The sequence below is a fragment of the Rhinatrema bivittatum genome, chromosome 6 (assembly GCF_901001135.1).
Source record: "Rhinatrema bivittatum chromosome 6, aRhiBiv1.1, whole genome shotgun sequence".
Lineage (NCBI taxonomy): Eukaryota > Metazoa > Chordata > Amphibia > Gymnophiona > Rhinatrematidae > Rhinatrema > Rhinatrema bivittatum.
In genome coordinates this window covers 182,456,522-182,482,239 of record NC_042620.1, presented here as the reverse complement: position 1 = coordinate 182,482,239, position 25,718 = coordinate 182,456,522, and the positions used below count along the sequence as shown (strand labels likewise).

The 25,718-nt window shown below is 47.6% G+C and overlaps 1 protein-coding gene across 3 annotated transcripts in view; it reads left to right on the top strand.

Moving 5' to 3' along the window:
* TMEM237 (transmembrane protein 237) overlaps positions 1–25,718 on the top strand; it is a 159,076-nt gene that overhangs the window by 49,558 nt on the left and 83,800 nt on the right. For all 3 annotated transcript variants that reach the window (XM_029606272.1, XM_029606271.1, XM_029606270.1), the window contains exons 4-6: positions 13,213–13,269; positions 13,780–13,893; positions 17,204–17,324. In XM_029606272.1, coding sequence (XP_029462132.1) covers positions 13,213–13,269; positions 13,780–13,893; positions 17,204–17,324 — 292 coding nt within the window. The remainder of the gene's footprint in view (positions 1–13,212; positions 13,270–13,779; positions 13,894–17,203; positions 17,325–25,718) is intronic.

Sequence of the window (25,718 nt, the reverse complement as noted above, 5' to 3'; positions counted from 1 at the left end):
CAAAAGTTTCTAGAAACTTTGACAGAAGTTTTTCCCACGATAGGGCTCCGTCAGTGACGTCACCCATATGTGAGGACTACATCCTGCTGTCCTGGGATAACACCTATTACAAGGTAAGCAATTTTGCTTTATGTATTTATAAGGTGTTTTAACATAGGGAAAGATGTATTTGCAAAACTATGTACAGGAGTTATTGACTTGTGAAGTCTGGATAGGGGTGCTTGATTGTCTGGGTTGGGGGGGAGCTATGTAAAGGCCTTGGTGAATAGCCAGGTTTTCAAACTTTTTTTGAAGGTTTGGGTGTTAGATTCTAGTCTTAGGTCTGGTGGTATTGATTTCCAGATGGTGGGGCTGGCAAGTGAAAGGGTGCGTTCTCTGGTAGAGATGTAGTGTGTATGGTTCCATTGTGGGCTGATCTGGTGGCTCTCCTTGGGGTTTGGAAATGGAGGGAGGAGTTTAGCCAGTAAATATTTTGATTGTGTTGGGTCTTGAGTATGTATAATGGTTAGACTCTTGAAAAGGATTCTGTGTTGGATTGGGAGCCAGTGGAGGTCTTGTAGGATTGGTGTGATATGGTTGTTTCTACGAGTGTTTGTGAAGACTCCGGCTGTGGCATTTTGAAGCATTTGGAGTGGTTTGAGAGTTGAGACTGGGAGACCTAGTAGTAGGCTGTTGCAGTAGTCAATCTTCGAGAAGATTATTGCTTGAAGGAAGGTTTGGAAGTCATTTTGGTGAAGGAGGGGTCTTAGTTTCTTTAGAACGTGTAGTTTATAGTAACAGTCTTTCATTGTTGTGTTTATGAATTTTTTGAGGTTCATTTCGCTGTCTAGGATGATGCCTAGGGCTCTTATGTGTTGTGCAATCGTGTGGTTGGGAAAAGTGGATTGGATGTCGTTTAGGGTTTTTTCATTTAGTTTGTGGCTTAGTAATAGGAGTTTGGTTTTGGAGGTGTTTAAGGCAAGATTGAGTTGGGTGAGTAGCAGGTTGATTGCCTTGAGATAGGTGTCCCATAGCTGGAGGGATTTGGGAATGGATTCAGTGATGAGTATTAGAATTTGAGCATCATCTGCGTAAATGAAGTGTGTGAGTCCTAAGTTGATAGGAGTTTGCGCATGGGCAGCATATAGATTTTAAAGAGTGAGGATGATAAGGAGGAACCTTGTAGTACGCTGCTGGTGAGTCTGATAGGTTCGAATTCGTTATTGCCTATTTTGACCTTGTATTGTCTGTTTTGAAGATAGGATTGGAATCAGAGTAGGGCAGAGTCTGATATGCCAATTTTGATGAGTCTATCGATAAGGATTTTATGACTGATGGTGTTAAAGGCTGCTGATATGTCAAGCATTGCTAGAATGTAGGATTGACTTTTGTCTATTCCTTGGAGAATAGTGTTAGTGAGGGAGATTAGAAGTGTTTCTACTTTTTCTTCTTTTTCAAGTATTTTAGCTAGGAAGGGGAGGGTGGGCATGGGTCTGTAGTTTGTTGGTTCGGCAAGGTTTAGATGGGGTTTTTTTTAGAATGGGTTTGATCATGGCTTGTTTTATTGCGGATGGGACGATTCCATGTGTGAGGAGGGATGTGTTGATATTTAGCTACTATGTTTGGTATGGATTTTAGGTATTTAGTGGGGATTGCATCGGCGGGGTGAGTGACAGGATTCATTTTTTTTATGATTGCTTCAATTTCTGGCGAGGAGGTGGTTTCAAAGGCATCTAAGATGGCATCAGGGTTTTTTGGAAGGACAGGTTTGTTTGTGTTGGAAGTAGGAAATTTGACTGTGAGGTTTGTGATTTTATCATTGAAATAGAGGGTGAGAACGTTGCATTTGGTTTTGGATTCTTTGTCAGATATAGCTGGAGGGAATGTCTTAGGTTGGCTACATATGAGAGGAGGGTTTTGGCGTTGAATTGGAAGTCATTAATTTTCTTACTGTAAAAATTGAGTTTAGTTGTGAGGATGATGGTTCTAGAATTGTGCAGAGAGAGTTTGTATGTGGTTGGTAGACTGGGGGTAGAGTTGTTGCGCCAGTTTTTATCTATGTTCCTTAGGGAGTGTTTTAATTTTTTTAGTTCAGTGGTGTACCAGGGTTGTTTGTAGTTAAGTGACTGATTTACTTCTTTAGTTATTAGGGGACAGTATTTGTTTGCTATGTTGTTTGTGATTTAGTTCCATGTTGAGAAGGCAAAGTCAGTGTTAGTGAGGTCTAGATCATTTAGAGCTTCGGGAAGAGATTCGATCAGGTCGCTTATGTTGCATGGTTTTCTGAATTGTATTGTGTGGTTGGGAATGGAGGGGGGAGATGGAGGTTTTGTTTATGGGCCATACAGTTTTCTGCCCATCATGTTTCCATGCCCAGGCACTTCTTGACACTCACATCCCACATGCCCAGCCACGGCCTGACATGCAACACACTCCTTCAGTTATTCCCCAACATACACCATTCATTTACACCAGTTCATTAACACATACACACAACCCACCTCTTTCATACTTGGGGGGAAGAAGAGGGGGAAGGGGCAAAGACATGAAGGGGAAAGTACACACACTCCCCCATTTCACTCCTCCCCAAAACCCCCCATACACACACCCAATTCATCCTTAATACCACTCACAGCAGCCTCATAATAAACAAACATATCTTCTCACCCTCCAAACAGAGAAAGAAAGGGGAATTTGTGGAGATTGCAAAGGAGAATGGGTCCATCCACCCCACAAACTGTTACGGTTCTGGGCCGTGCCCCGGGACCTTCACTCACCTCGCGGCCAGGCCGGGCTGTAGGAGCCCTTCCCCGGTCGTCCAGGCCTGAAACCCAGCCTGCTGCGGCGTCCCCTCCGCGAGGGAGACTCCGTTGACCTCCCGTTGCTGGCCCCGCCCCCTAGGCACGCGCGCCGGGGTTCCAGATTTAAAGGGGCCAGCACGGGAAATGGAGGACAGCCCCAATGATGACGTCAGACGCTGCCGGGTTATTTAAACCCTACAGTCACCTCTAGACCTCGCCTTGCAACGAGGTTCACTCTTCAGAGTTGCTAGTTGCTGCTTCGGACTCCTGTCTGTCTTTGGCTTCTGACTTCTGACCCTGCTTTGTCCATTGACTCTGGCTTCAGCTTTCGTTCCTGGTTTTGGCTTCTGACTCCTGGCTTCTGACCCTGCTTTGTCCAATGATTCCGGCTTCAGTTTTCATTCCTGGTTTTGGCTTCTGATTCTGGCTTCTGATCCTGCTTCGTCCATTGACTTCGGCTACAGCTTCAGTTTCTGACCTGTCTTCAGCATCTGACTTCGGACTTCTGACCTTGGCTTGTCCCTGGACTCCGGCTTCAATCCTCAGCTCTTCTACTGCTACCCGGTTCTTCGCTTGCCCAGAGGATTCTCCTAAGTCCCAGCGGCTCAGGTCCTCAAGGGCTCCTCCCGGGAGGACCGCGGGCTTCCAAGGCTGAAGTCTCTTCTTGCCTCCTGGGCTCTGCTTCCGTTGACTTCTTCGGCTGCTTCTCTGGTCCTTGGTTGCATAGGATCTCTCCTAAGTCCAAGAGGCCCGGGTCCCTACAGGTTCCTCCTGGGGGGGACCTCGGGTTTCCAGTGGTGAAGCCATCTTCGGACCTTTTCTTCAGCGCCACCTCCCGGCTGCGACGCCCACTGTGCATCCCCACAGTGCAACGCCATCAGTCCACGCCCCATAACAGTTTGCAAGGCCATGGACCCGGCGAAAGCCATGGGCGTGAAAGCCATTCCCGGTATTGCACAGCGCTTGTAAAAACAACAAATCTGCATTGACTCCCTGATGACGACCTTGCAGAGATTAGCAAATCAGATTGACGGAGCCACCACTCTCAGCCCCCCGGTCCCTGTAGCTGTGGCCAACGTCGGACTGTCCGCGCCCACACAACTACCGGCGCCCACACGGTACTCTGGGGACACCAAATTATGCCGAGTATTTCTTAACCAGTGTTTCATAAGGTTCAATCTACTGCCTGCTCAGTTTCCCTCAGATCGGATTAAAACCAACTACGTTATTACATTGTTGGACGGGAAACCTCTGGCATGGGCCTCAGCCCTATGGGAGTGTCAGGACTTCCGCCTAGCTAACCTGGAACAATTTGTCGCAGCCTTCCGGCAGGTTTTTGATGAGCCCTCTTGCAGGTCCACCGCCGCCTCAGAGCTACTTCAGCTACGTCAGGGCAACCGGCCCTTGTTCAAGTATGCCACAGAATTCCAGACGCTAGCAGCCGAGCTGAACTGGGGAAATGACAGCCTTCATGGCATATTCCTGGAGGGTCTCTCCCCAAGACTCCAAGATGAGCTAGCGGGCAGGGACATCCCAGATGACCTGAACAGCCTCATCAACCTGGAGGGTCGCGTGGACCGCCGTATCCAACGCTGCTTCTGGGAGGGGAGACCTGCTCGGAGGCTCGGGAATTCTGGAACTCCGTTTTCCCGACCAGTATCCTCTTCGTCGGCCTCTCCAGGAAATCAAGTCGCAGAACCCATACAGTTGGGCTGAGGTCCTAGCTCTGAGGAGGAGAGAAGGAGACGCCAGTCCCAAAGTCTATGCCTGTATTGTGGTGGCAAGGGCCACTTCCTTGCTTAGTGTAGTGAGTGGCTGGGAAACGCCCGGACCTAGGGATTGCCGGGGAGCTAATCCTAGGGAACACCACTTCAACCTCCCCATGTACTGTTCCAGTAACCATACTTCTTCCCGAGGGAAACTTAGATACTCTGGAGCTGGGGCAATTTTATTCTCAAGAACTTAGTCCAACAACTCCAGATTGGGGTCCAACCCCAAAGACCCTCTGTCTGGGTGTCCTCCATTCATGGAACCCCGCTTCCAGGGACTATCTCTACTTGTACCAAGCCCCTCATGCTACGCATGGGTCTTCTGCATGTGGAGGAAACCTCGTTCCTTATCTTGGAAAGGACCATGCACCCGGTCATCTTGAGACTACCCTGGTTGCGGAAGCACTCCCCGGTAATCTGTTGGGATACTCTCCAGGTGGCGTCCTGGGGTTCCTCGTGTTTCGACTCATGTCTGTCTGCTATTCCGCGACCTTCCATACCTCTTCTGACCTCTCCGTTAGCACTACCACTCCATTATCAAGACTACCCGGATGTCTTCTCGAAGGAGAAAGTTGAGTTCCTCCCGGAGCACCGACCCTTCGACTGTGCTATCACTCTAATCCCAGGTACCATGCCGCCTCGAGGACGGGTGTACCCGTTGTCACTCCCGGAGACATGAGCTATTTCCGCATATATCCAGGAGAACCTGGACCGAGGGTTCATCCGACCGTCCAATTCCCCGGCTGGAGCCGGGTTCTTCTTCATAGCGAAGAAGGACGGGTCCCTCCGACCCTGTATAGATTATCGTGGTCTGAACAGTATTATCCGACGCGACTGTTACCCATTGCCCTTGAATCTAGAACTACTGGACTGACTACAGGGAGCCAAGGTGTTCACGAAGCTGGATCTCCGTGGGGCGTATAACTTGGTCAGGATTCGGCCAGGCGATGAGTGGAAGACGGCGTTCAACACAAGGGATGGCCACTACGAATACCTGGTCATGCCCTTCGGCCTCTGCAGCGCTCCTGCAGTTTTCCAGAACCTCATGAACGAGGTACTAAGAGACATGTTACATATGTCGGTCATTGTCTACTTAGATGACGTGCTGATATTCTCTAAGGATTTGGACACACACCGCCGAGAGGTCCGCAGGGTACTGCAGAAACTTCGGGATAATCGGCTCTTTGCGAAAATGGAGAAGTGTCAATTTGAGCAAGAGTCCTTACCCTTCCTTGGGTATATTGTGTCCTCCGCAGGTTTCCATATGGATCCCGAGAAGGCGACGGCCATCAAGGATTGGCCCCAACCTGTGGGGATCAAGACGCTTCAATGCTTCCTTGGCTTCGCCAAATTCTACTGGCAATTTATACCACACTACTCCACGATGGTGGCACCGCTTATGGCCCTCACCAAGAAGGGGGCTGACGCCAGGAACTGGCCTGCAACGGCGGTATGGGCGTTCCAAGACCTGAAGACGGCCTTCCTTCAGGACACATGTCTCCATCACCCGGACCCCCAACGGCAGTTCATTGTGGAAGTGGACGCCTCCAATATGGCAGTCTGAGCCATCCTAAGTCAAATATTCAGTAACGGCAAGTCCCTGCCATGTTCCTACTTTTCAAGGAAATTCTCACCTGCAGAAAGAAATTATGGCATTGGAGACGAGGAACTTCTGGCCATCAAAATGGCCTTCGAAGAATGGCGCCAGTGGCTGGAGGGAGCCTAACATCCAGTGATCGTGTATACGGACCACAAGAATCTAGAATGTTTATGCTGCGCCCAACGTCTCAACCCCTGACAGGCTCGGTGGTCCTTCTTTTTTAGCCGCTTCGACTTTCTCCTCCGCTACAGACCTGCAGCCAAGAACATCCGGGCAGATGCCCTTTCCCGTACGGCGGAGACGCAGGACATGCCTAATTCGCCACAATACATACTTGACCCGGCCAAGGTACTTCTCGCGGCATCTAATGTGGCTCCTATGGGAAAGACGGTAGTACCAGTCCATCTCCGGAAAAAGGTACTCTCTTGGGCCCATGACTCCCTGACCACAGGTCACCCAGGGGTAGCTAGAACCCAGGAATTACTCTCAGAGTTCTACTGGTGGCCCCACTTGAAGAAGGATGTCCGGCTCTGTCAGCTCCTGCCCGTCCTGTGCCCAACAGAAGATTCCTACCGGCCGCCCCTGGGGCCTTCTTCAGCCACTGCCTATTCCTACTGAGCCGTGGATCCACTTATCCACGGACTTCATCGTCTATCTATCCACTTCTGAAGAGGGACAGGTTCTCCAAGATGGCTCACTTTGTTCCCCTCGCTAAGCTGCCCACAACACCTGAACTTGCAAACCTGTTTACCTGCCACATCTTTCGCCTTCATGGACTCCCTCGACACATCGCCTCGGATAGAGGCTCTCAGTTCATGGCGAAGTATTGGAGGGCGCTCTGTAAAAGGTTTGTGGACCAGCTAGACTTCACGACTGCCTTCCACCCCCAAGCTAACGGCCAAGTGGAACGCACGAACTGGACATTGAAGACGTTCCTCCGGTCTTCGTGGGAGATTTGCAGAATGATTGGGTGGCCCTACTCCCATAGGCAGAGTTCTCATACAACCACCATAAACACTCTGCAATCAGCAGTTCTCTCTTCTATATGGTATATGGGAAACGTCTTCGCCCTCCCTTGCCGTTGGAAGTGCCATCTCCAGCCGTACAACTCACGGCCCAACAGTTGCGCCAGCTCTGGAGATCCACCCGGGAGAAACTTCTGCGCACTGCGGTGATTGCAAAGAGGTTTGCAGACTGCCTACGACTCCTTCATTCCTCCCCGAGGATAAGGTGTGGCTAAGCACCAAACACCTCCGCTTGCGGCTCCCTTCAATGCGCCTGGCCCCAAGATACATTGGTCTGTTCCCCATCATGGAACGGGTAGGGGCAGTTTCCTACCGCCTCCGTCTTCCGCCTATGCTCAGGGTACACAACATCTTCCATGTTTCCCTGCTGAAGCCACTGGTTCTCTCCCTCTTCCAAAGGAAGACACCTGCGCCGGCCACTCCTGAGGCACACGACGATACAGTCTATCAAGTCAAGGAAGTAATAGACATGCGGTTCCGCCTCAGACGCTGGGAGTACCTCCTCTCTTGGGAGGGCTACAATCCCTAGGAGAATTCCTGGGAGCCAGCCTCCAACATCTTGGACAAAGCCCTCCTCCACCAGTTCCATGTGGATCATCCAGCTAAACCCAGGCCTCCAGGAAGGGGGCATAGGAGGGGGGGTACTGTTACGGTCCCAGGTCGTGCCCGTGGACCTTCACTCACCTCGCGGCCAGGCCGTAGGAACCCTTCCCCGGTCGTCCAGGCCTGAAACCCAGCCTGCTGCGGTGTCGACCTCCTGTCGCTGGCCCCGCCCCCTAGGTGCGCGCGCCGGGGCTCCGGATTTAAAGGGGCCAGCGTGGGAAATGGAGGACAGCCCCAATGATGACGTCAGACGCTGCCGGAGTATTTAAACCCTGCAGTGACCTCTAGACCTCGCCTTGCAATGAGGTTCACTCTTCAGAGTTGCTAGTTGCTGCTTCGGACTCCTGTCTGTCTTTGGCTTCTGACTTCTGATCCTGCTTCGTCCATTGACTCAGGCTTCAGCCTTCGTTCCTGGTTTTGGCTTCTGACTCCTGGCTTCTGACCCTGCTTCGTCCATTGACTCCTTTCTGTTTTGCACCAATATATTGCACACTAAAATTAAAATGTATGCATCTAGGCCTGGCCTAGTGGCTCAGATCTGGGTTCAGTTCCTGGGTTGGGCCTTCACTTCCAGGTTGGTCAAGACTGGGAAAGCTGCAGAGGGAGTGTTTATAGCTCCTGAGGGAGGGAGTCCTAATCGTCATGAAACGGTGACACTAAGTGGCCAGATTTAGGGTCTGTGATTGCAGGGTTTTGGAAGGAATCCTGGTACATGGCCCCCAGCCAAATACTATTGCTGCAATGACTTGGCTAAGTGGATATAAAATAGGAGAAAATATTCCCGGGTAGTTGCGAATGAAGATTCATAATGCTGTAATCCAGTCAAGGACAGTTCTGATTCAGCTGGAAACCCAAAAATGCAGAAGGAAAATTCCAGGGCCAAAAAAATAATTATGTATCCTTTATTATGGCCACACCACCTGTTTTTATAAATTTCCTTTCCTTAGATCACTTTTGGTTCCATATTAATAGAGGCAACTAAATCAGAGAAGCTTTGAAACATTTCTTCCTGTTCGTACCCCCGATCAGTCCAGACAAGTGGGTTAATGCATCCCTACCAGTAGATGGAGGCAGAGAACAACATCTTTGAGACACTACTACATAATGGAGAGTGCCACCTGTAGTTCTTCAGTATTTCTCTGTCTCCAGCAGATGGTAAAGATGCAAACCTGCAGTCTGGAGTTTGACTTAAAAAAAAAAAAAGAAAGACTGAAGATTCCTGGAAGACTTCCCGAGGTGTTAGGTTCTTTCGTGGGCCATTCCTTGGTTTGAGCAGGGCAAGCGGGTGGTTGGTGACCCTTGAACTAGCTCAGCCCTTATCGGTCAGGGGATGTGAAAGCCAGGGGTCCTGGTTCGCTCACCTCCTCTGAATCCTTACCTCCAGAGTCTGCTCTCTCTGCCTCTAGAAGCAGGGAAGTAGCCCTTTTCTTTGTGTTTTCTTTGTTTGCTGGTTATTTCCATTTTTCGGTGTCTGTGCCTTAAAAAAAAAAAAGACGAAGAAGAAGATGCTGTGAAGGGAGCTGTTCAGGTGCTGATTGACTGAGCTGCCAGGAGGCAGGGCCGGATGAGTGAGGGCAAAAACCTCCAGATCGCCGGGCCGGGTGCTCGCTTAGTATTCGGGGATGTGCCGCCGGCGGTGTTTGTTCAGCGGCAGGGGCTATTTTTAGGCCCAACCGCGATTCAGGCCGATGCCCATTTAGCATGGGAAAAGTTGCGAGGCTGTGGTATGACAGGAGTTCGACTCAGTACAACCGTGTTGTGCGCGAAGGGTGCCTAAGGAGGGGCTGGGACCTCCATGGGCCCATCGGGGGGTGGTTGGACCACAAGGTCAGCTGGGCCAGTGCTGCAGGCCCCGGGAGGGAGGGTCAGAGACACAGACGGCCATTTTGAGAGCACATAGCAAGAGCTAAGAGGCTGCTTCAGAGTCTTAGTACTCCCTTCCCCCGCTTTTGCCCATCGTTTTAAGCCCTGCTGGTGGCAGGGAAGGGATTTGGGAGGGGGGGGGGGCCAGGGAAACAATGGGCAGGATTGGTCCTCTTCAGATTCGGAGCAGTTTTCTGCGGATCTTGTCCTGCTTCTTCACAAGGCCTTTTTGGCTGAGAAGGAGGCAGGATCCAGGTAGCCTCTTCCCAGGAAACCCCTTGTGACTAAAAAGCCTTGGGGGAGGGGGGGGGGGGGGAAGCAGGCAGGCTCTGGAGGAATCCTGCATCTCCTTGAGCTGGGATGGTCCATGGCTGAGGATGGGGACACGTCAGATGAGTCGAATGGGCCTGATCAGTGGCAGGGTTCTGTGGTGGGGGCCAGACAAGGACCCAGTCAGGGATTTAGTGGATCTTTTTGGATGAAGTCCCGACTGCTGAGGGTGACTGCCCTCGGGTGGTTCGGTTGTTCCGCAGGGATGACCTAGGTCTACTGGTTCCCCAGGTATTGGAAGATTTGGGGCTTAGGGGTGAACCTGGTCCTGGAAGGACTGCAGGGGCCTCCTAAGGCAGTTTTTCCTTTACACAAGAAGATGAAGAAGTAGGTGGATCAGGAGTTGGAGTCTCCCAAAGAGCGCCTTAAGGTAGACAGAGCTATGGCTTAGCTATATCCCTTGCTGAAACAAACTTGAGAGGACTCAGATAATGAAGGATTACCTGGTCCTGGGGGGGGGTTAAGGAGACCCCCTAAGGCCTTTCCTTTGCCAACAACAGTGAAGAAGCTGGTAGATTGGGAAGGGAATCTCCCGAGGCGGGCCTAGAAGTTCTGAGAGCTATAGAGAAGCTATACCCCTGGCCGGAGCAGATCTTGGAGTCCTGGAGAGTTCCCAAGGTGGATGCAGTCATGTCGGCAGTCACCAAGAAAACATCCATTCCGGTAGCTGGAGAGGCAGCTCTAAAGGATATCCAGGCTCAAAAACTGGAGATTCTGCTCAAAGACTGTTTGGTATTTTGGCTTGGAGTCTTCATGCCGTGGGGTGCGGACGTTTGATGCAGAGAGCCTGTATGTGCTGGGTGCAGAAGACACATGACAAGTGGAAAGGGACTGCGGCTAAGGCGTGAGTGGCTGATGCTTGGTACAACTTGATCCGGACTTCTGCCAGAGCTTTGGTCTTGGCGGTAGCTGCAAGGAGATTCCTATGGCTACGAAATTGGTCGATGGATGTACAGCTGTCATACCTCCCCTTCAAGGGAAAGCGGCTATTTGGAGAGGATTTTCAGCAGCTCATAAAGCAATTGGGGGAGTTGAAGGGTAATATGTTGCCTGAGGACAAGAAAACCCTCAAGAAGAGTTTTCCTTTGCGAGCTTGTTTCCAAGAAGCGAGGTGGTTTCTCACTGGCAGGAGTCCTGGGCCGGAGGTGCAAAAAACCCCCCCAAAACTGATTTTGGGCAGACAGCAAACCAGCTTGATGCACTGTAGCATTCAACCTATGAGAGGCCAAGGTGGCAACACATACAGAAACAAATAAACCTTTGTTTAGGACCCTCATTTGTGCTGATGACAGAATACTTCTAGAGAGATTTAAAACTAGGCAATCCTGTTGGCTTGAGATCTAGTTTGTCGAACTGGACATCGTTTCGTTCCTCTAAGATCTGCCTCTGCCTCGATATGGACGACGGCCCGATCGCCCTCGAGACGCTAAAAAACGTGGATCTTGATTCTGAGATGTGGGGTCACTTCTCGGTCTCGATTCAGATTCATCTTCAGAGGAATTATTATATCTACGTCTTTGTTGATATCTTGGTTGAATTTCATCGCCAGAAGAGCCATCACTGTTGGTATCAAAAGTTACCTTTCGTGACTCTATCTTATCTTTATCTTTATCTTCCACCATCCAAGGATATACGTATCCTTTAGTATAGTCTCGTTCATCATGATTAAATTTTTGTATTTTGATTTTTTGAATTTCCCCTCGCAATTTCTCGCTTGACTCGTGTATTGCTGCCAGCTGATTATTGTACACAGCAGTATCTTCTGTCCCTGCCAGGGTCTCTTTAATGGTATTGATTTCTTGTTGGATGTCTGCATCACATTTCTGCGCTGTTCTGATGATCAAGATCATCAGATCCAAGCTACATTTATTAAGGATGGCATTCTCCTTTTTCTCCTATGGCATCCACACTTAGACAACTCATTCATCAAAATTGGCAAATATTACAGCACTATGGTGAATTTGAATCACGTCCCAGATTCACATATATGAGAGGATCCAATTTGAAAGATCAACTTGTACACTCTGATTCAACTATCCCGGCACCTAAACAGAATGCCGGCTCACATACAGCATGTGGAACCTGCTCTGTATGTGCAAATATGCTTGTGACTACAGCCATCGAGTTTGACAATCCACCTATTACAGTCCAACTAAGGCAAAACACTAATTGTAAGTCTGTGGGTGTCATCTATATAATTCAATGTTCCTGCAAGATGACCTATGTTGGTAAAACCACAAGGCAACTTCGGACTCGAATTATTGAACATCGTTCAAGTTTAGTCACACAACGTGTGACTGCACCTATAGTACCCCACTGTCTAGAAAAAGGGCATACCTTTGAAGAATTACGGGTCTGCGTATTGGAACAGGTGATGCCTCACTGGCGTGGAGGTGACTTGAATAAGAAACTTTTGAGAGCTGAACAAAGTTGGATACATTTTCTAGATACCCTCCATCCCAAGGGGCTAAATGCCGAATTAGAACTTAATGTCTTTCTGTGAAAGGAAACTTGATACTGACGTCACACTTGAGAATGACGTGTGAGGTCTGGATTGGATGACATCCGTTTATAAGTCTGCGTCTGACGCAAAGATGGTCTCTGTTCTTCTTGTTGAGAGATGTTGTGAGACGGTGCTCGTCCATCTTTAAGGTTTGATTGTTTGCCGATCCCAGATAAGTGATACAATATTTATCCAATTAGATATTTAAAGTTGCTAACAGTTATAAAATGTTTTAATACAGGAATCTATTCAACAGAGAAAGATTGTTAATGTTTTGACAAGAATTCTGCACTTGCACTATAGCTCCTGATGAAGCAGCTGTTGCTGCGAAACCTCGGCCGTATGTTGAGCTTTGTTTAAATCCACAACAACAATAAGTGCTACTGTATTGAAGATTGAACTACAAATAATTGAAAAAGAAAAAAATTGAAAAAGAAAAATCGCAAAAAAATATAACAAACTGCCGTAGATGATTAGAGGTCCGGGCGGCTCTCTTTTTTGAAACTATAGAGAACACGCTGACAGGCTTGATGATGCGACTATAATATTTGAAAAAATATTTTTTGGGAAGCGGCTATCTGATATCTGATATAAGATTACCTAATGTGACATTTCCTTTTTTTGTATTGATATTTTTAGGAGTACATCGTCCTTTAATGGATTCTAGTCTGTATTTCTTTTTTTCTAGGTAGAGCTGTTATACTATATAATTGTCTTTCCCTAATTTATTTTTTTCTAGCTGACTTTTCACGTAGTCGTCCAAGAAAGAAAAAGTCCAGGGCAAGCAGTACACTAGGTAAGAGAATGCCTAGGTTGCATGCTAGGCTTGGGGCATTAACAGAGCTTTGGCCTTTTATTCAAACATCCTGTGGTTATAAATTCACAGTATCTGAGATGCAACAAGTATCTTCAGGAGAGATTACTTGAATCTCTTCTTCCTGCACTCTCTGTTCCATTGAAGACCCCTCATTTCTTTGGCTAGTAAAAGACAAATGATTATTGTCAATGCGTATTTGCTTTCAAGATTTTCCTTTCAAATATGCATATTGAAATTAGTGTGTTAACACTGCTAGTTAATAGTTGTGTTCCTATGCAAGGGATCAGGTGAGCATAGCAAGGCTTACTGGTGCTGCATAATAAGTAAACAGAGCAGGAGATAAAATGAACTCAGGTTCAGAATAGAGATACTGGTGGAAAGTCAGATTGCACAGGAACCAAGAATTTTTGGTATTCCAGGGGAATTATTCCTTCCTTTCAGGATCACTGAATTGACATCACTCCCTTGTCTCTCTCTCTCTCATCTTAGAAGACATTGTGCAGGCAAGTGCCCGTCGGCCGTCTGAGAGCAGAGAGCCCCTCACTCCTGAGTTACCGGATGCCGTACCACAAAAGAAGCGAAAAAAGAAGAGATCGGCTACTGGTATGGAAGAGAGAGAGATTAATGCTGGAAGTTAAAAGAAAGCATTCCATCTGCATAGTGTGCAGTATTTCAAAAGTACACACAGCAAGCAGTAACACATGTACTGTGTCAATTGATAGAGGTTTACGGTTCTATGATTAAATCAGAAATTCTCAAAGTTAGGTTACCTAAAGAAGGGAAAAGATTAATGATCAATGCTCTTGTACCGGCTAAGAAAACTATTTTATTATCTTGGAAAGGAGGCAAGCCTCTTATTTTTTTTTGAGCTGGAAGATATTAATGAAAAATGTACAGTAATGGGAAAAAGAAATTCACTGAGCAGCAAAGTAACAAAAGAACAAATATAAATGATCCATATATTCAGAATTGGGAAAAGGTTGAAAATCTCTGAAGGAATTATTTTTCTGACGTAATTTAATTTTCTGCTATATAAGGTAAAACCTGAGTATGAACAAGACTTCACACATTGCTGTGGTCATGTATGTAAGGTATGAGTGAGGGTTGAATTCAGTTGAATGAGTGATTGTGAGAATAAAAAGTGGAAAAATGTGTTAGATTGTTGTGTTTGGGTAACTCGATATAGAACATCTGGGTTCAGAATAATGTACTATTTTCTGTACTTTAAGATAATGATATATAGTTATGTTTGTACTTCTGGAAATCTGTGAGTTGTACCAACTGAGACAATCTTAATAAACAAATTAAAAAAAAAAATTCTCAAAGTTCTCCTCTGCAATTTCTGACTCCATAGGAGCAGTCATGTGCATGTTTTAGGGCAGTGTCACAAATTGCCTCATGTAGAGAGGGTTATCTATTTGTCCCTTTTTCTGTGAGGCAATTTGTGATATTGGCTTAAAATAGTTTTTCGATCAAGTGAGTGTGTGTGTATGTATATGTGTATATATATATATATATATATATATATACATTGTAAATTGCCATCAAACCTGTAAATTGTTACTCCATTTCTGTATTAGTTGTAAGTTCTTGTATACATATTTATTGTTCCCTGTAAAGGCACTGCTGGAAAGTAACTTAAAACTTAAAACTTTCCGGTATACCCGGTATAGAAAAGCCTTAAATAAATAAATAAATAAATGTATATATACACACACACTCTATGGGGTAGATTTTATAAACTTGTGTGCGCGTCCATGTGCGTGCGCTACCCGGCGCGCGCACATGGACACCTGATTTTATAACATGCACACGCAGGTGTGCACATGTTATAAAATCAGGGGTCAGCGCGCACAAGGGGTGCACATTAGTGCAACTTGCGCGCACAGACGCCTGCGGCCTTCCCCCGTTCTCTCCCAGGCCGCTCCAATTTAGGATCAGCCTGGGAGGGAACTTCCCTACCCCCTAATCTATCCATCCTATCCCTTCCCCTAACCTTCCTGCCCCCTAGCCCTATCCTAACCCCCCCCCCCCCGCCCAAAAGTTATCTCACCTTTTGCACCTGCTTTCAGCAGGCGCAGTTTGTGCGCACCGGCAGCCTGCCGGCACGCGATCCTCCAACACAGCGGCAAATGACCGCTGTGCTGGGGACCTCTAGCCCCGCCCTGCCGGGCCCCCAGACCGCCCCGCCTCTTTCTCAAAGCCCCGGGGCTTACATACATTCCAGGGCTTTACGCACAGGCCTTTTAAAATAGGCTCGGCATGCATAGGGCTTTTAAAATCCAGCCCTATAGAGACAATTATATAGTACTATATTGGATCTAGGCACAGCGTCTGAACTGCAAAGAGGCATTGAAGTCTGCTCTAGATACCATTTCAGCAAAGAGACTTTAAAAGGTTTCCAACATGTTAAGAAGACATAGGAAATTTACAGATGATTATGTTGCATTTAGCAAGCTGTTAATTAACAACCGTTGAAGTTTTGAGACACTGAATTGGCAAATTGACATATAAAGTAGGATCAACAATAAGAGATTGAGTCCTCTTCACTAAATACAGTCCATGGTATCAACGCAAGAATAGTTATGAACAACATGTTCCCCTAATGAAGCCTGGAAGACAAAACAGAGGCCTTTGTATTCCATGTGACTCATTTGCAATTCACATGTATCTTTCTTGAAGTCCATTTCTATTGCATGTGTGTCATTGTTTCATTACAAGCACTCTCTATATATGTGTGCATATATATATGCAATGGAGGCAGTGCATGCAAATCTATCTCATGCATATTCATTGTGGATATCCTGAAAACCTGGCCTGTTTGTGGCTCTTGAGGACTGGATCTTGCCACAACTCCTGTAATGTTTATACTAACTTTAGAAGTGTGCAAACATTTTTCACAGAAGTAATTCTCCACGGGATAGCCTTGAGTATCGCAAAGCTTCCTTGGTATCATTTTAAAATATAAAAAAGCCAAAAGCTGTATATCTTCAGATGTTCAGCCATTTATACTCAGTCATTTTTCAGAATAGATGCTAAGAGTTTTTCACATTTACCACCCAAGGCAATTTTTTTTTAACAGAATGGATGCTTAGGGTCTTCTGATAGTCACTTGCATTCAGATAATTGACCTGCAAATACAAAAATTAAATCATACATTCCCTGTACGTACCAGGATCAGTCCAGACTGCTGAGTTATGCCTCCCTTCCAGCAGATGGAGTCAGAGAAAAGCTGAAAAGCACCCCCCAGATATACTGGTGTGCCACCTGCGATCCTTCAGTATTTCTCTGACTCCAGCAGATATCAGAGGGGCATAACCTGCGATCCTGATCCTTGTCGCATTTTCCAGATTGATAATTCATTTGACAGGTATGTACCTGGATCAGTCCAGAACTCCTGGGTTAATTCATCCCTGCCAGCAGATGGAGAGAGATAAACCCTCGCTGACACTGCTTGAAAATCCCTGGTGCCACCTGCAGTAGCTCAGTAATTATCTGTCTCCAGCAGATGGCTGGTGCATTAACCTGCAGGGCTTCTTTTTACCCTTGCTGTTTTTTCTAGATTTTGTCAGTCAGGTGAGCCTTCCTCCCAGGGGACTGGTTCCTTGAGGGCATGTCATTTAAAACAATAGCACATCCCTCTTATCTACCAAATATTTAACATGTGGAGACTGACTGGTTATACTCGATGGGCTGAATTGTGTACTGTTGTGATTTAGTATGCCATTGTTATCCTGTTCCTTCTTCCTTTTTTGGCATGTTCTGTGTTGCTGACTAAACTCCATGTTATCACAATATTTTGTCCCAGCATCTTAGAAGTTAGTCGGGTGGAAGTTTTAGATAAAAGTGATTAAGAGTAGTTACTGAAGTTTCTCTTATTTGTTATTTTTCTTGCTTTATGTATTTTGTGTAGAGTGTGAAACATCGTTTCCAGTGCAGAATGTTCCCAGCACATCTGGATTTCAGAACGGTAATGATGTAGATCACCAGCCATCTGAGGAAAGCCAGATTCATAAACCTCGCAAGAGATCCAAGTGAGTACTACCGGCGAGATTTCACCCCCTACATCAGCAGTAAGTGTTATTGTTTGTAGCATCAGCTATCAAAGGTCAAGACTCTTAAAGGAAACAGATCTCGTTAAACCTTTCATATGTGGGAGGTAATTTTCATACTATCCACACAGCTGTGAAACCTGTAAGCATAGCTGACGTTTTGGGTGTGCGACACATGAAACCGCAAAGGCGCTGTGAATAAGGGGGCGCTGCTATGGAGTGGCAAATTTTATACATCTGATCAGGCCTCCTGCCTGATATGGTAAGCTATCAGCCAAGCGATCCCTGGCTTCAGTCCACCACCCCAGCTGGCAACAGGAGTCAGGTTTAAGTGAACGCCATCTCCTGCTGCCGTGAGACTGATCTCACAGTAACAGTCACGGGATCAGCCCGATGGCAGCAGGAGATGATGCTGTTTAAACGCGACTCCTGCTGCCACTTACTGCCTACACCAAAAAAAAAAAATTTGTGACAGGATCTATGACCCGGCAGCTGCCGGCATAGCCCATTCCACTGGTAGCTGAAGGAGGGAGGGCAGCAGGCCACCGCAGAGCCCATCTTGCTGGCAGCTGAAGAAGAAGCCAGTTGGAGGCCTTGCGCCTGTGTGTGTGTGTGTGTGTGTGTGTGAGAGAGAAACAAAGCCTGTCTGCGTGTGTGTGAGAGAGTCAGAACCTGCCTGCCTGCGTTTGTGTGTTTGCATGTGTGTGAGAGATGGGAGCCTGCCTGCATGTGTGTGAGAGACAGTGCTTGCCCAAATGACACCAAAGTGTCACATGGCTAGGCTGGAGAAGATGGAACTTCTCTTTCGGTCAAAAACTCCGACTCCATCGATAGCTTCGACATCGTCCGAACCTGTACCGTCGACTTCGCGCCAGCACCGGGAAACCGCTGCTGCCCGACCGGCTTCAACGACTCTGCGGGTGTCGATCCCCCTCTGTTCCTTCTCAGGAAAAAGACCGAGGAAAACATCGAGAAAAGCATCAACACCTCCATCGGAAAGCTCAGGCCACCAATACAGACATGCCCACACTGTTGTCTGAGCCACCGACAAAGAAGTCCCGTACAGAAAAGGCTCCATCCTCTTCTGTTAATGGGTCACCGAGGCGTTCCCCACCTGGACAGGTGCCAGGATCCGCGATTCCACCTTCACCTGTGGGACCCGCCGGCTATGCCAGTGCTGCCTCCTACTCCGGAACCGGGTATCCATGCCCCAGGTTTCCTTGAGGAATTGGATCAGATGATCCAAGAGACCATCGGTAAAGCACTTCAGGGGTTCAAACCTCCATCAATGCCGGTGCCGGTTCCTGCTCCGGCCACCGATCTGATACCCATGGCATTTGCACCGCTATTGGCAAGAATGGATAAGTTAATCGGTGCCCTTCCACTGGTGCATCTGAGGGAACCAATGGCCCCGATTCCTTCCTCACCGATACCTTTGTCATCGGAAGAAGAAGAAGAATCACCGATCTCCATTCCACCCTCCGGAGTGCTACCACCGACACATCCATCGATGTCACCGATTCCATCTGTGCCCCCTTCGATGCTTCCATAGATGCCTTCGATTCCACTTTCAAGGCCATTGATACCTAGGCCCGGACCTTCCGGAATAACACCGTTACTCCCTTCTGATGAACATACTGGAGCTGGTGATGAGCCATACAATCCCTAGACTGATGATTCCTCCCAGGATTCAGATGATCTGCCTTCACAGCCCTCTCCTTCTGATGAAAGGAAGCGTTGTCCTCCAGAGGACTTGTCCTTTATCAACTTTGTTAAAGAAATGTCTGAAACAGTTCCATTCCAGCTTCAGACCGAAGAGGACTCCAGGTATCAGATGTTAGAACTTTTCCAATTTCTCGATGCTCCTAAGGAAATCATGTCTATCCCTATTCATGACATCCTCTTGGACCTTTTAAAGAGAAATTGTGAGCACCCTAGCTCTATGGCACCTGTCAACCGTAAGGCAGATGCCACCTATCTAGTTCAGCCAGCCCCTGGCTTCCAGAGAGCTCAACTAGATCATCATTCAGTAGTTGTGGAGTCAGCCCAGAGGAGGGCACGATGCTCCAAACCTCATTCTTCCATTCCTCTAGGAAAAGAACAGAAATTTCTGGATGCGTTTGGAAGACGAGTATTTCATGGGTCAATGCTCATCTCTCGCATTGCTTCCTATCAATTATATATGACCCAGTACAATAGGGCCCTGTTTATGAAGATTCAGGAATTTACTGAAGTCTTACCTCTGCAACTTCATGCCCTAGCACAAAAGGGTTTAGATGCTGGCAAACATGAAGTACATTCGGCATATGATATCTTCGAAACCGCCTCCAGAGTTTCGGCGGCAGGAATTAGTGCGAGAAGATGGGCCTAGCTAAAGTCTTCAGACCTCAGACCAGAAGTACAGGACAGGTTAGCTGTCTTGCCCTGTGCTGGGGATAATCTTTTCGGAGAAAAGATTCAAGAAGCAGTGGTGCAGCTCAAGGACCACCAAGAGACTCTGCTCCAGCTCTCCTTACTGCCTTCTGATCTCTCTTCCTCTTCCAAAAGATCTTTTAGAAGATACTCCAAGAGACAATTCTACCGGCAAAGGAGATTCTATCCCCGACGTCCAGGGCTCGAGCTTCTAAACCTTACCAAAAAGGCCAATCCAAGCAACCTCAAGTACAGAAGTCACAGCCAGCCCCCAACCAGGACCAGCGTCTGGCTTTTGACTCCTTCCTAAAGAGCAGTACCCAGCCTCCACCTCCGACCATTCCCGTCGGAGGCCGGTTGTGCCACTTCTCCAAACCATGGCATACAGTCACCACAGATCAGTGGGTACTCGCTGTAATAACCCAAGGTTACCACCACAACTTTCTCTCTGTTACACCGGATTTCCCACCTCGGCTGAAGTGGGGAACATCTGACCACTCATCACTCCTGAGCAGGAGGTCTCCCTCCTCCTCCAGTCCAGAGCAATAGAGCTAGTGCCCCTCTCCCAACAGGGGCAGGGATTCTATTCCCGGTATTTCCTGATACCAAAAAAGTCAGGTGGTGTTCGCCCAATACTGGATCTTCGCACCTTAAACAAATACCTACAAAGAGAAAAGTTCAAGATGGTGACCTTGGGTTCTCTTCTTCCCCTTCTCCAAAGGGAAGACTTGCTTTGCTCTCTAGACCTCCAGGACGCCTACACACATATTTCAATTACTCCGTCACATCGCAGATTCCTGCAGTTCCTAGTAGGCCCAAACACTTCCAATATCAAGTTTTACCATTCGGCCTAGCATCTGCCCCACGAGTCTTTACCAAGTGCCTCGTAGTGGTAGCTGCCTTTCTCAGGAGTCAAAGTGTCCATGTCTACCCCTATCTCGACGATTGCTGGATCAGGGCTCCTGCTCAGCAAGCTGCACTGACGTCTCTTCGTCTCATGTGCCATACCCTGATCTCCCTAGGGTTTCTCATAAACTATCCAAAATCCAGGCTAGTTCCCTCTCAAACCCTATCGTTCATAGGGGCCGACTTGGACACTCTAAAAGCGAAAGTCTTTCTACCTCAGAATCGAGCTTTCACTCTCGCTTCTCTAGCCCATCGACTGCAGTCTCGACAATACTCAACTGCACGTCATTTTCTGGTCTTACTGGGTCATATGGCCTCGTCGGTGCATGTCACTCCCATGGCCCGCCTGGCCATGAGAGTAATGCAGTGGACTCTAAAATCACAGTGGAAAGATGAAAAGAATCAATGTGTGGAGAGAGACAAAGAAATGGCAGAAATATTAAATAAATACTTCAGTTCGGTGTTCACTAAAGAGGACCCTGGAGAAGGACCGTCGCTAGTTAACAAGAAACTGGAGGGGAATGGAGTAGATGTAACTTCATTTACAGTAGAGAATGTATGGGAAGAGCTGGGGAAACTGAAAGTGGACAAAGCCATGGGGCCTGATGAGGTTCATCCCAGGATACTGAGGGAGCTTAGAGATGTGCTGGCGGGTCCGCTGTGTGATCTGTTCAATAGATCCTTAGAAACGGGAGTGGTGCCGAGTGATTGGAGAAGAGCGGTGGTGGTCCCACTTCACAAGCGTGGGATCAGAGAAGAGGCTGGTAACTACAGACCGGTCAGCCTCACCTCGGTGGTGGGAAAAGTAATGGAATCACTGTTGAAAGAAAGAATAGTGAACTATCTACAGTCGCAAGAATTGCTGGACCAGAGGCAGCATGGATTCACCAGGGGAAGATCCTGTCAGACAAATCTGATTGACTTTTTTGACTGGGTAACTAAGGAATTGGATCAAGGAAGAGCGCTCAATGTCATCTACTTAGATTTCAGCAAGGCTTTTGATACGGTCCCGCACAGGAGACTGGTGAATAAAATAAGAAGCTTAGGAGTGAGTGCCGAGGTGGTGACCTGGATTGCAAACTGGTTGACGGACAGAAAACAATGTGTGATGGTAAATGGAACTTACTCTGAAGAGTGAGCGGTGTTGAGCGGAGTGCCGCAGGGATCGGTGTTGGGACCGGTCCTGTTCAATATCTTTGTGAGCGACATTGCGGACGGGATAGAAGGTAAGGTTTGTCTTTTTGCGGATGACACTAAGATCTGCAACAGAGTGGACACGCCGGAAGGAGTGGAGAGAATGAGACGGGATTTAAGGAAGCTGGAAGAATGGTTGAAGATATGGCAGCTGAGATTCAATGCCAAAAAGTGCAGTCAGGCACATGGGTTGTGGAAATCCGAAAGAACTGTATTCGATGGGGGGAGTAGGGCTGATATGTATGGAGCAGGAGAGAGACCTTGGGGTGATAGTCTCTAATGATCTGAAGTCGGCGAAACAATGTGACAAGGCGATAGCTAAAGCCAGAAGAATGCTGGGCTGCATAGAGAGAGGAATATCGAGTAAGAAAAGGGAAGTGATAATCCCCTTGTACAGGTCCTTGGTGAGGCCTCACCTGGAGTACTGTGTTCAGTTCTGGAGACCGTATCTCCGAAGGGACAGAGACAGGATGGAGGCGGTCCAGAGAAGGGCGACCAAAAAGGTGGAAGGTCTTCATAGAATGACTTATGAGGAGAGACTGAAGAATCTAAATATGTACACCCTGGAGGAAAGGAGGAGCAGGGGTGATATGATTCAAACTTTCAGATACTTGAAAGGTTTTAATGATCCAAAGACAATGACAAACCTTTTCCGTTGCAAAAAAATCAGCAGAACCAGGGGTCACGATTTAAAACTCCAGGGAGGAAGACTCAGAACCAATGTCAGGAAGTATTTCTTCACGGAGAGGGTGGTGGATGCCTGGAATGCCCTTCCGGAGGAAGTGGTGAAGACCAAAACTGTGAAGGATTTCAAAGGGGCGTGGGATAAACACTGTGGATCCATAAAGTCTAGAGGATGTGAATGAAGAGAAGAGGCAAGGGCTGGCTTGCTTGCGGGAATGACGGCTACTACCTGGAGATTAATATCCTTATTCAATTATCATACACACAGTTAATGCAACTCCAATATTGCTCTATGCGTCAACGGCAAGAGGAAATGTGGAAAAAAGAATTTGCATCCACAAAAAAGCAGGGGAGTAGCTTGCTTGTTACGGCAGTTACTACCCCAAATCAAATAAGCCTGATACTTCACTTTCAATGCACATCCAGCATAGCTCTCTGCTTCAACGGCAGAGAGAATGAAGAAAAGATGATTTATATCAGCATCAACCAACAAGGAATGAATTACATAGTCTGGGTAAACAAATAAGCATGGGTGTAGCTTGCTTGTCATGGTGGCTATTACCCCAAATCAATTAAGCATGATACTTGACTTGGAATAAGTATCCAGCGCAGCTCACTGTTTCAGCAACAGAGGGAATTAAGTAAAGAGGATTTTTATTCAGACAACCAACAATGGCTGAATTGCACATGCAGGGTAAACAAATGGGAGTAGCTTGCTTATTACGGCGGTTACTATCCCAAACCAATTAGCTAGATACTTCAATTAAATGCAGCTCCAGCACTGCTGTCTGCATCGATGGTGGGGGTGGAAGGGAATTGGAACCAAAAAGTTACCAATAAGGGCCCTGACCTCAGGGGTCAGAGTAACAGATTATGAAAACAAATAGGTGTGAAAGCTTGCTGGGCAGACTGGATGGGCTGTTTGGTCTTCTTCTGCCATCACTTCTATGTTTCTATGTCTTCTCAGCCAGTGTCCACCATTGTCCACATCACCAACCAGCTCTGCTTATCGCTGGCTTGATGGATAAACCAATCCAGTCTGCTTCAAGGCCTTTCATTTCAGGCTCCAGAACCTCAAATAACCTTGACAACAGATGCCTCCAACCTCGGCTGGGGTGCACATGTTGCAAACCTGCAAACTCAGGGCATTTGGTATCCAGAGGAAGCCAAACACCAAATCAGTTTCCTGGAGCTTCATGCAATCAGATATGCTCTCTGGACTTTTCAGGATCACCTTTCCATCCAGGTCATCCTGATTCAAACCGACAACCAGGTGGCCATGTGGTACATCAAGCAAGGGGGAACGGGCTCCTACCTCCTGTGTCAGGAAGCTGCACAGATATGGACAGAAGCCCTTTCCCACTCGATGTACCTCAGGGCCACTTACTTGCTGGGAGTGGACAATGTGTTGGCAGACAAGCTGAGTCGCACTTTTCAACCGCACGAGTGGTCCATCAACCCCACTATAGCGGACTCAATATTCCAACGATGGGTTTACCCTCACATAGACCTCTTTGCAGCAATTCACAACCGCAAAGTAGGGAACTTCTGCTCTCTCACTCGCAGCCAACACTTTCAGCCAAGAGATGCTTTCTCCCTCTTGTGGGCCAGCGGTCTCCTTTATGCGTACCCTTCACTTCCACTCATTTCAAAGACTCTCGTGAAGTTGTGAAGGGACAAGGGACTAATGATTCTCATAGCCCCTCATTGGCCACGCCAGGTCTGGTTTCCAATTCTCCACGACCTATCAGTACATCGGCACATTCCTCTGGGGAAGGGACCCGCTTCTGATCTCTCAGAACAACGGCTGCCTTCGTCACCCCAACCTCCAGGCCCTCTCCCTGACTGCCTGGATGTTGAAAGGTTAATCTTCAACCTCTTAAACTTTAAGAGCCAGTTTCCCATGTCCTAGTAGCTTTATGAAAGCCTTCCACAAGGCAGTATTATCGCTACAAATGGAATAGGTTTGCGGTATGTTGTACTTCCATGTTCATCAATCCCTTCACTTGTTCTACACTGAAGTTTTTGGACTATCTCTGGCACCTGTCAGAGTCAGGTCTCCAAACTTCTTCTATCTTCTTCTGTCAGTGCGGTAGCCGCCTTCCATAAAGGTTTTAGGGATGTACCTATTTCAGTACAACACCTCGTAACATGCTTTTTGAAGGGCTTGCTCCACCTTAAACCTCCACTGCACCCTCCGGCCCCTTCCTGGGACCTTAGCTTGGTTTTGGGGCAGCTCATGAAACCGCCGTTTGAGCGTCTCCAATCCTGTGATCTCCGCCATCTCACCTGGAAGGTGATTTTTCTTTTGGTGATCACTTCTGCTTGCAGAGTTAGTGAGTTACAGGCCTTAATCACCTACCCACCTTACACTAAACGTCTGCATGATAGGGTAGTACTCCACACTCACCCTAGGTTTTTGCCTAAGGTAGTATTGGAGTTTCATATCAATCAATCCATTAAACTACCCACCTTCTTTCCCAGGTCCCATTCAAATCCAGGAGAATAGGCTCTGCATACCCTTGACTGTAAACGTGCTCTAGCATTCTATCTAGACCGTACAGCTGCCCACAGGAAATGCACTCAGTTGTTTGTTTCCTTCGATCCTATCAAATTGGGCAAACCTGTGGGTAAGCAGACTCTCTCCTCCTGGTTAGCGGACTGTATTTCCTTTTGTTACCATCAGGCAGGTATTCTGCTTCAAGACCGTGTTAAGGCACACTCTGTCAGGGCCATGGCAACATTAGTAGCACACCTATGCTCGGTGCCGCTTGCTGACATCTGTAAGGCTGCTATCTGGAGCTCTCTCCACACCTTCACAGCCCATTATTGTTTAGACAAGGCTGGTAGACAAGATTCCATCTTCGGCCAGTCTGTGCTATGCAACTTATTTGCGAACTGAGGTATCAACATCTTTCCTCCAACCCGGTAGGGTTCAGGATGCCCTCTACCAAATTCCTCCCCAGTTCTTGTGCCTGTTGCACGTCTTTGGGTACATTTGGTACATTGCTCGGGCATCCTCAGCTCGGTACTCACCCATATGTGAGGACTACATCCTGCTTGTCCTGTGAGAAAGCAGAGTTGCTTACCTGTAACAGGTATTCTCACAGGACAGCAGGATGTTAGTCCTCACGAAACCCACCTGCCACCCCGTGGAGTTGGGTGGGTTTATGTTTTCTT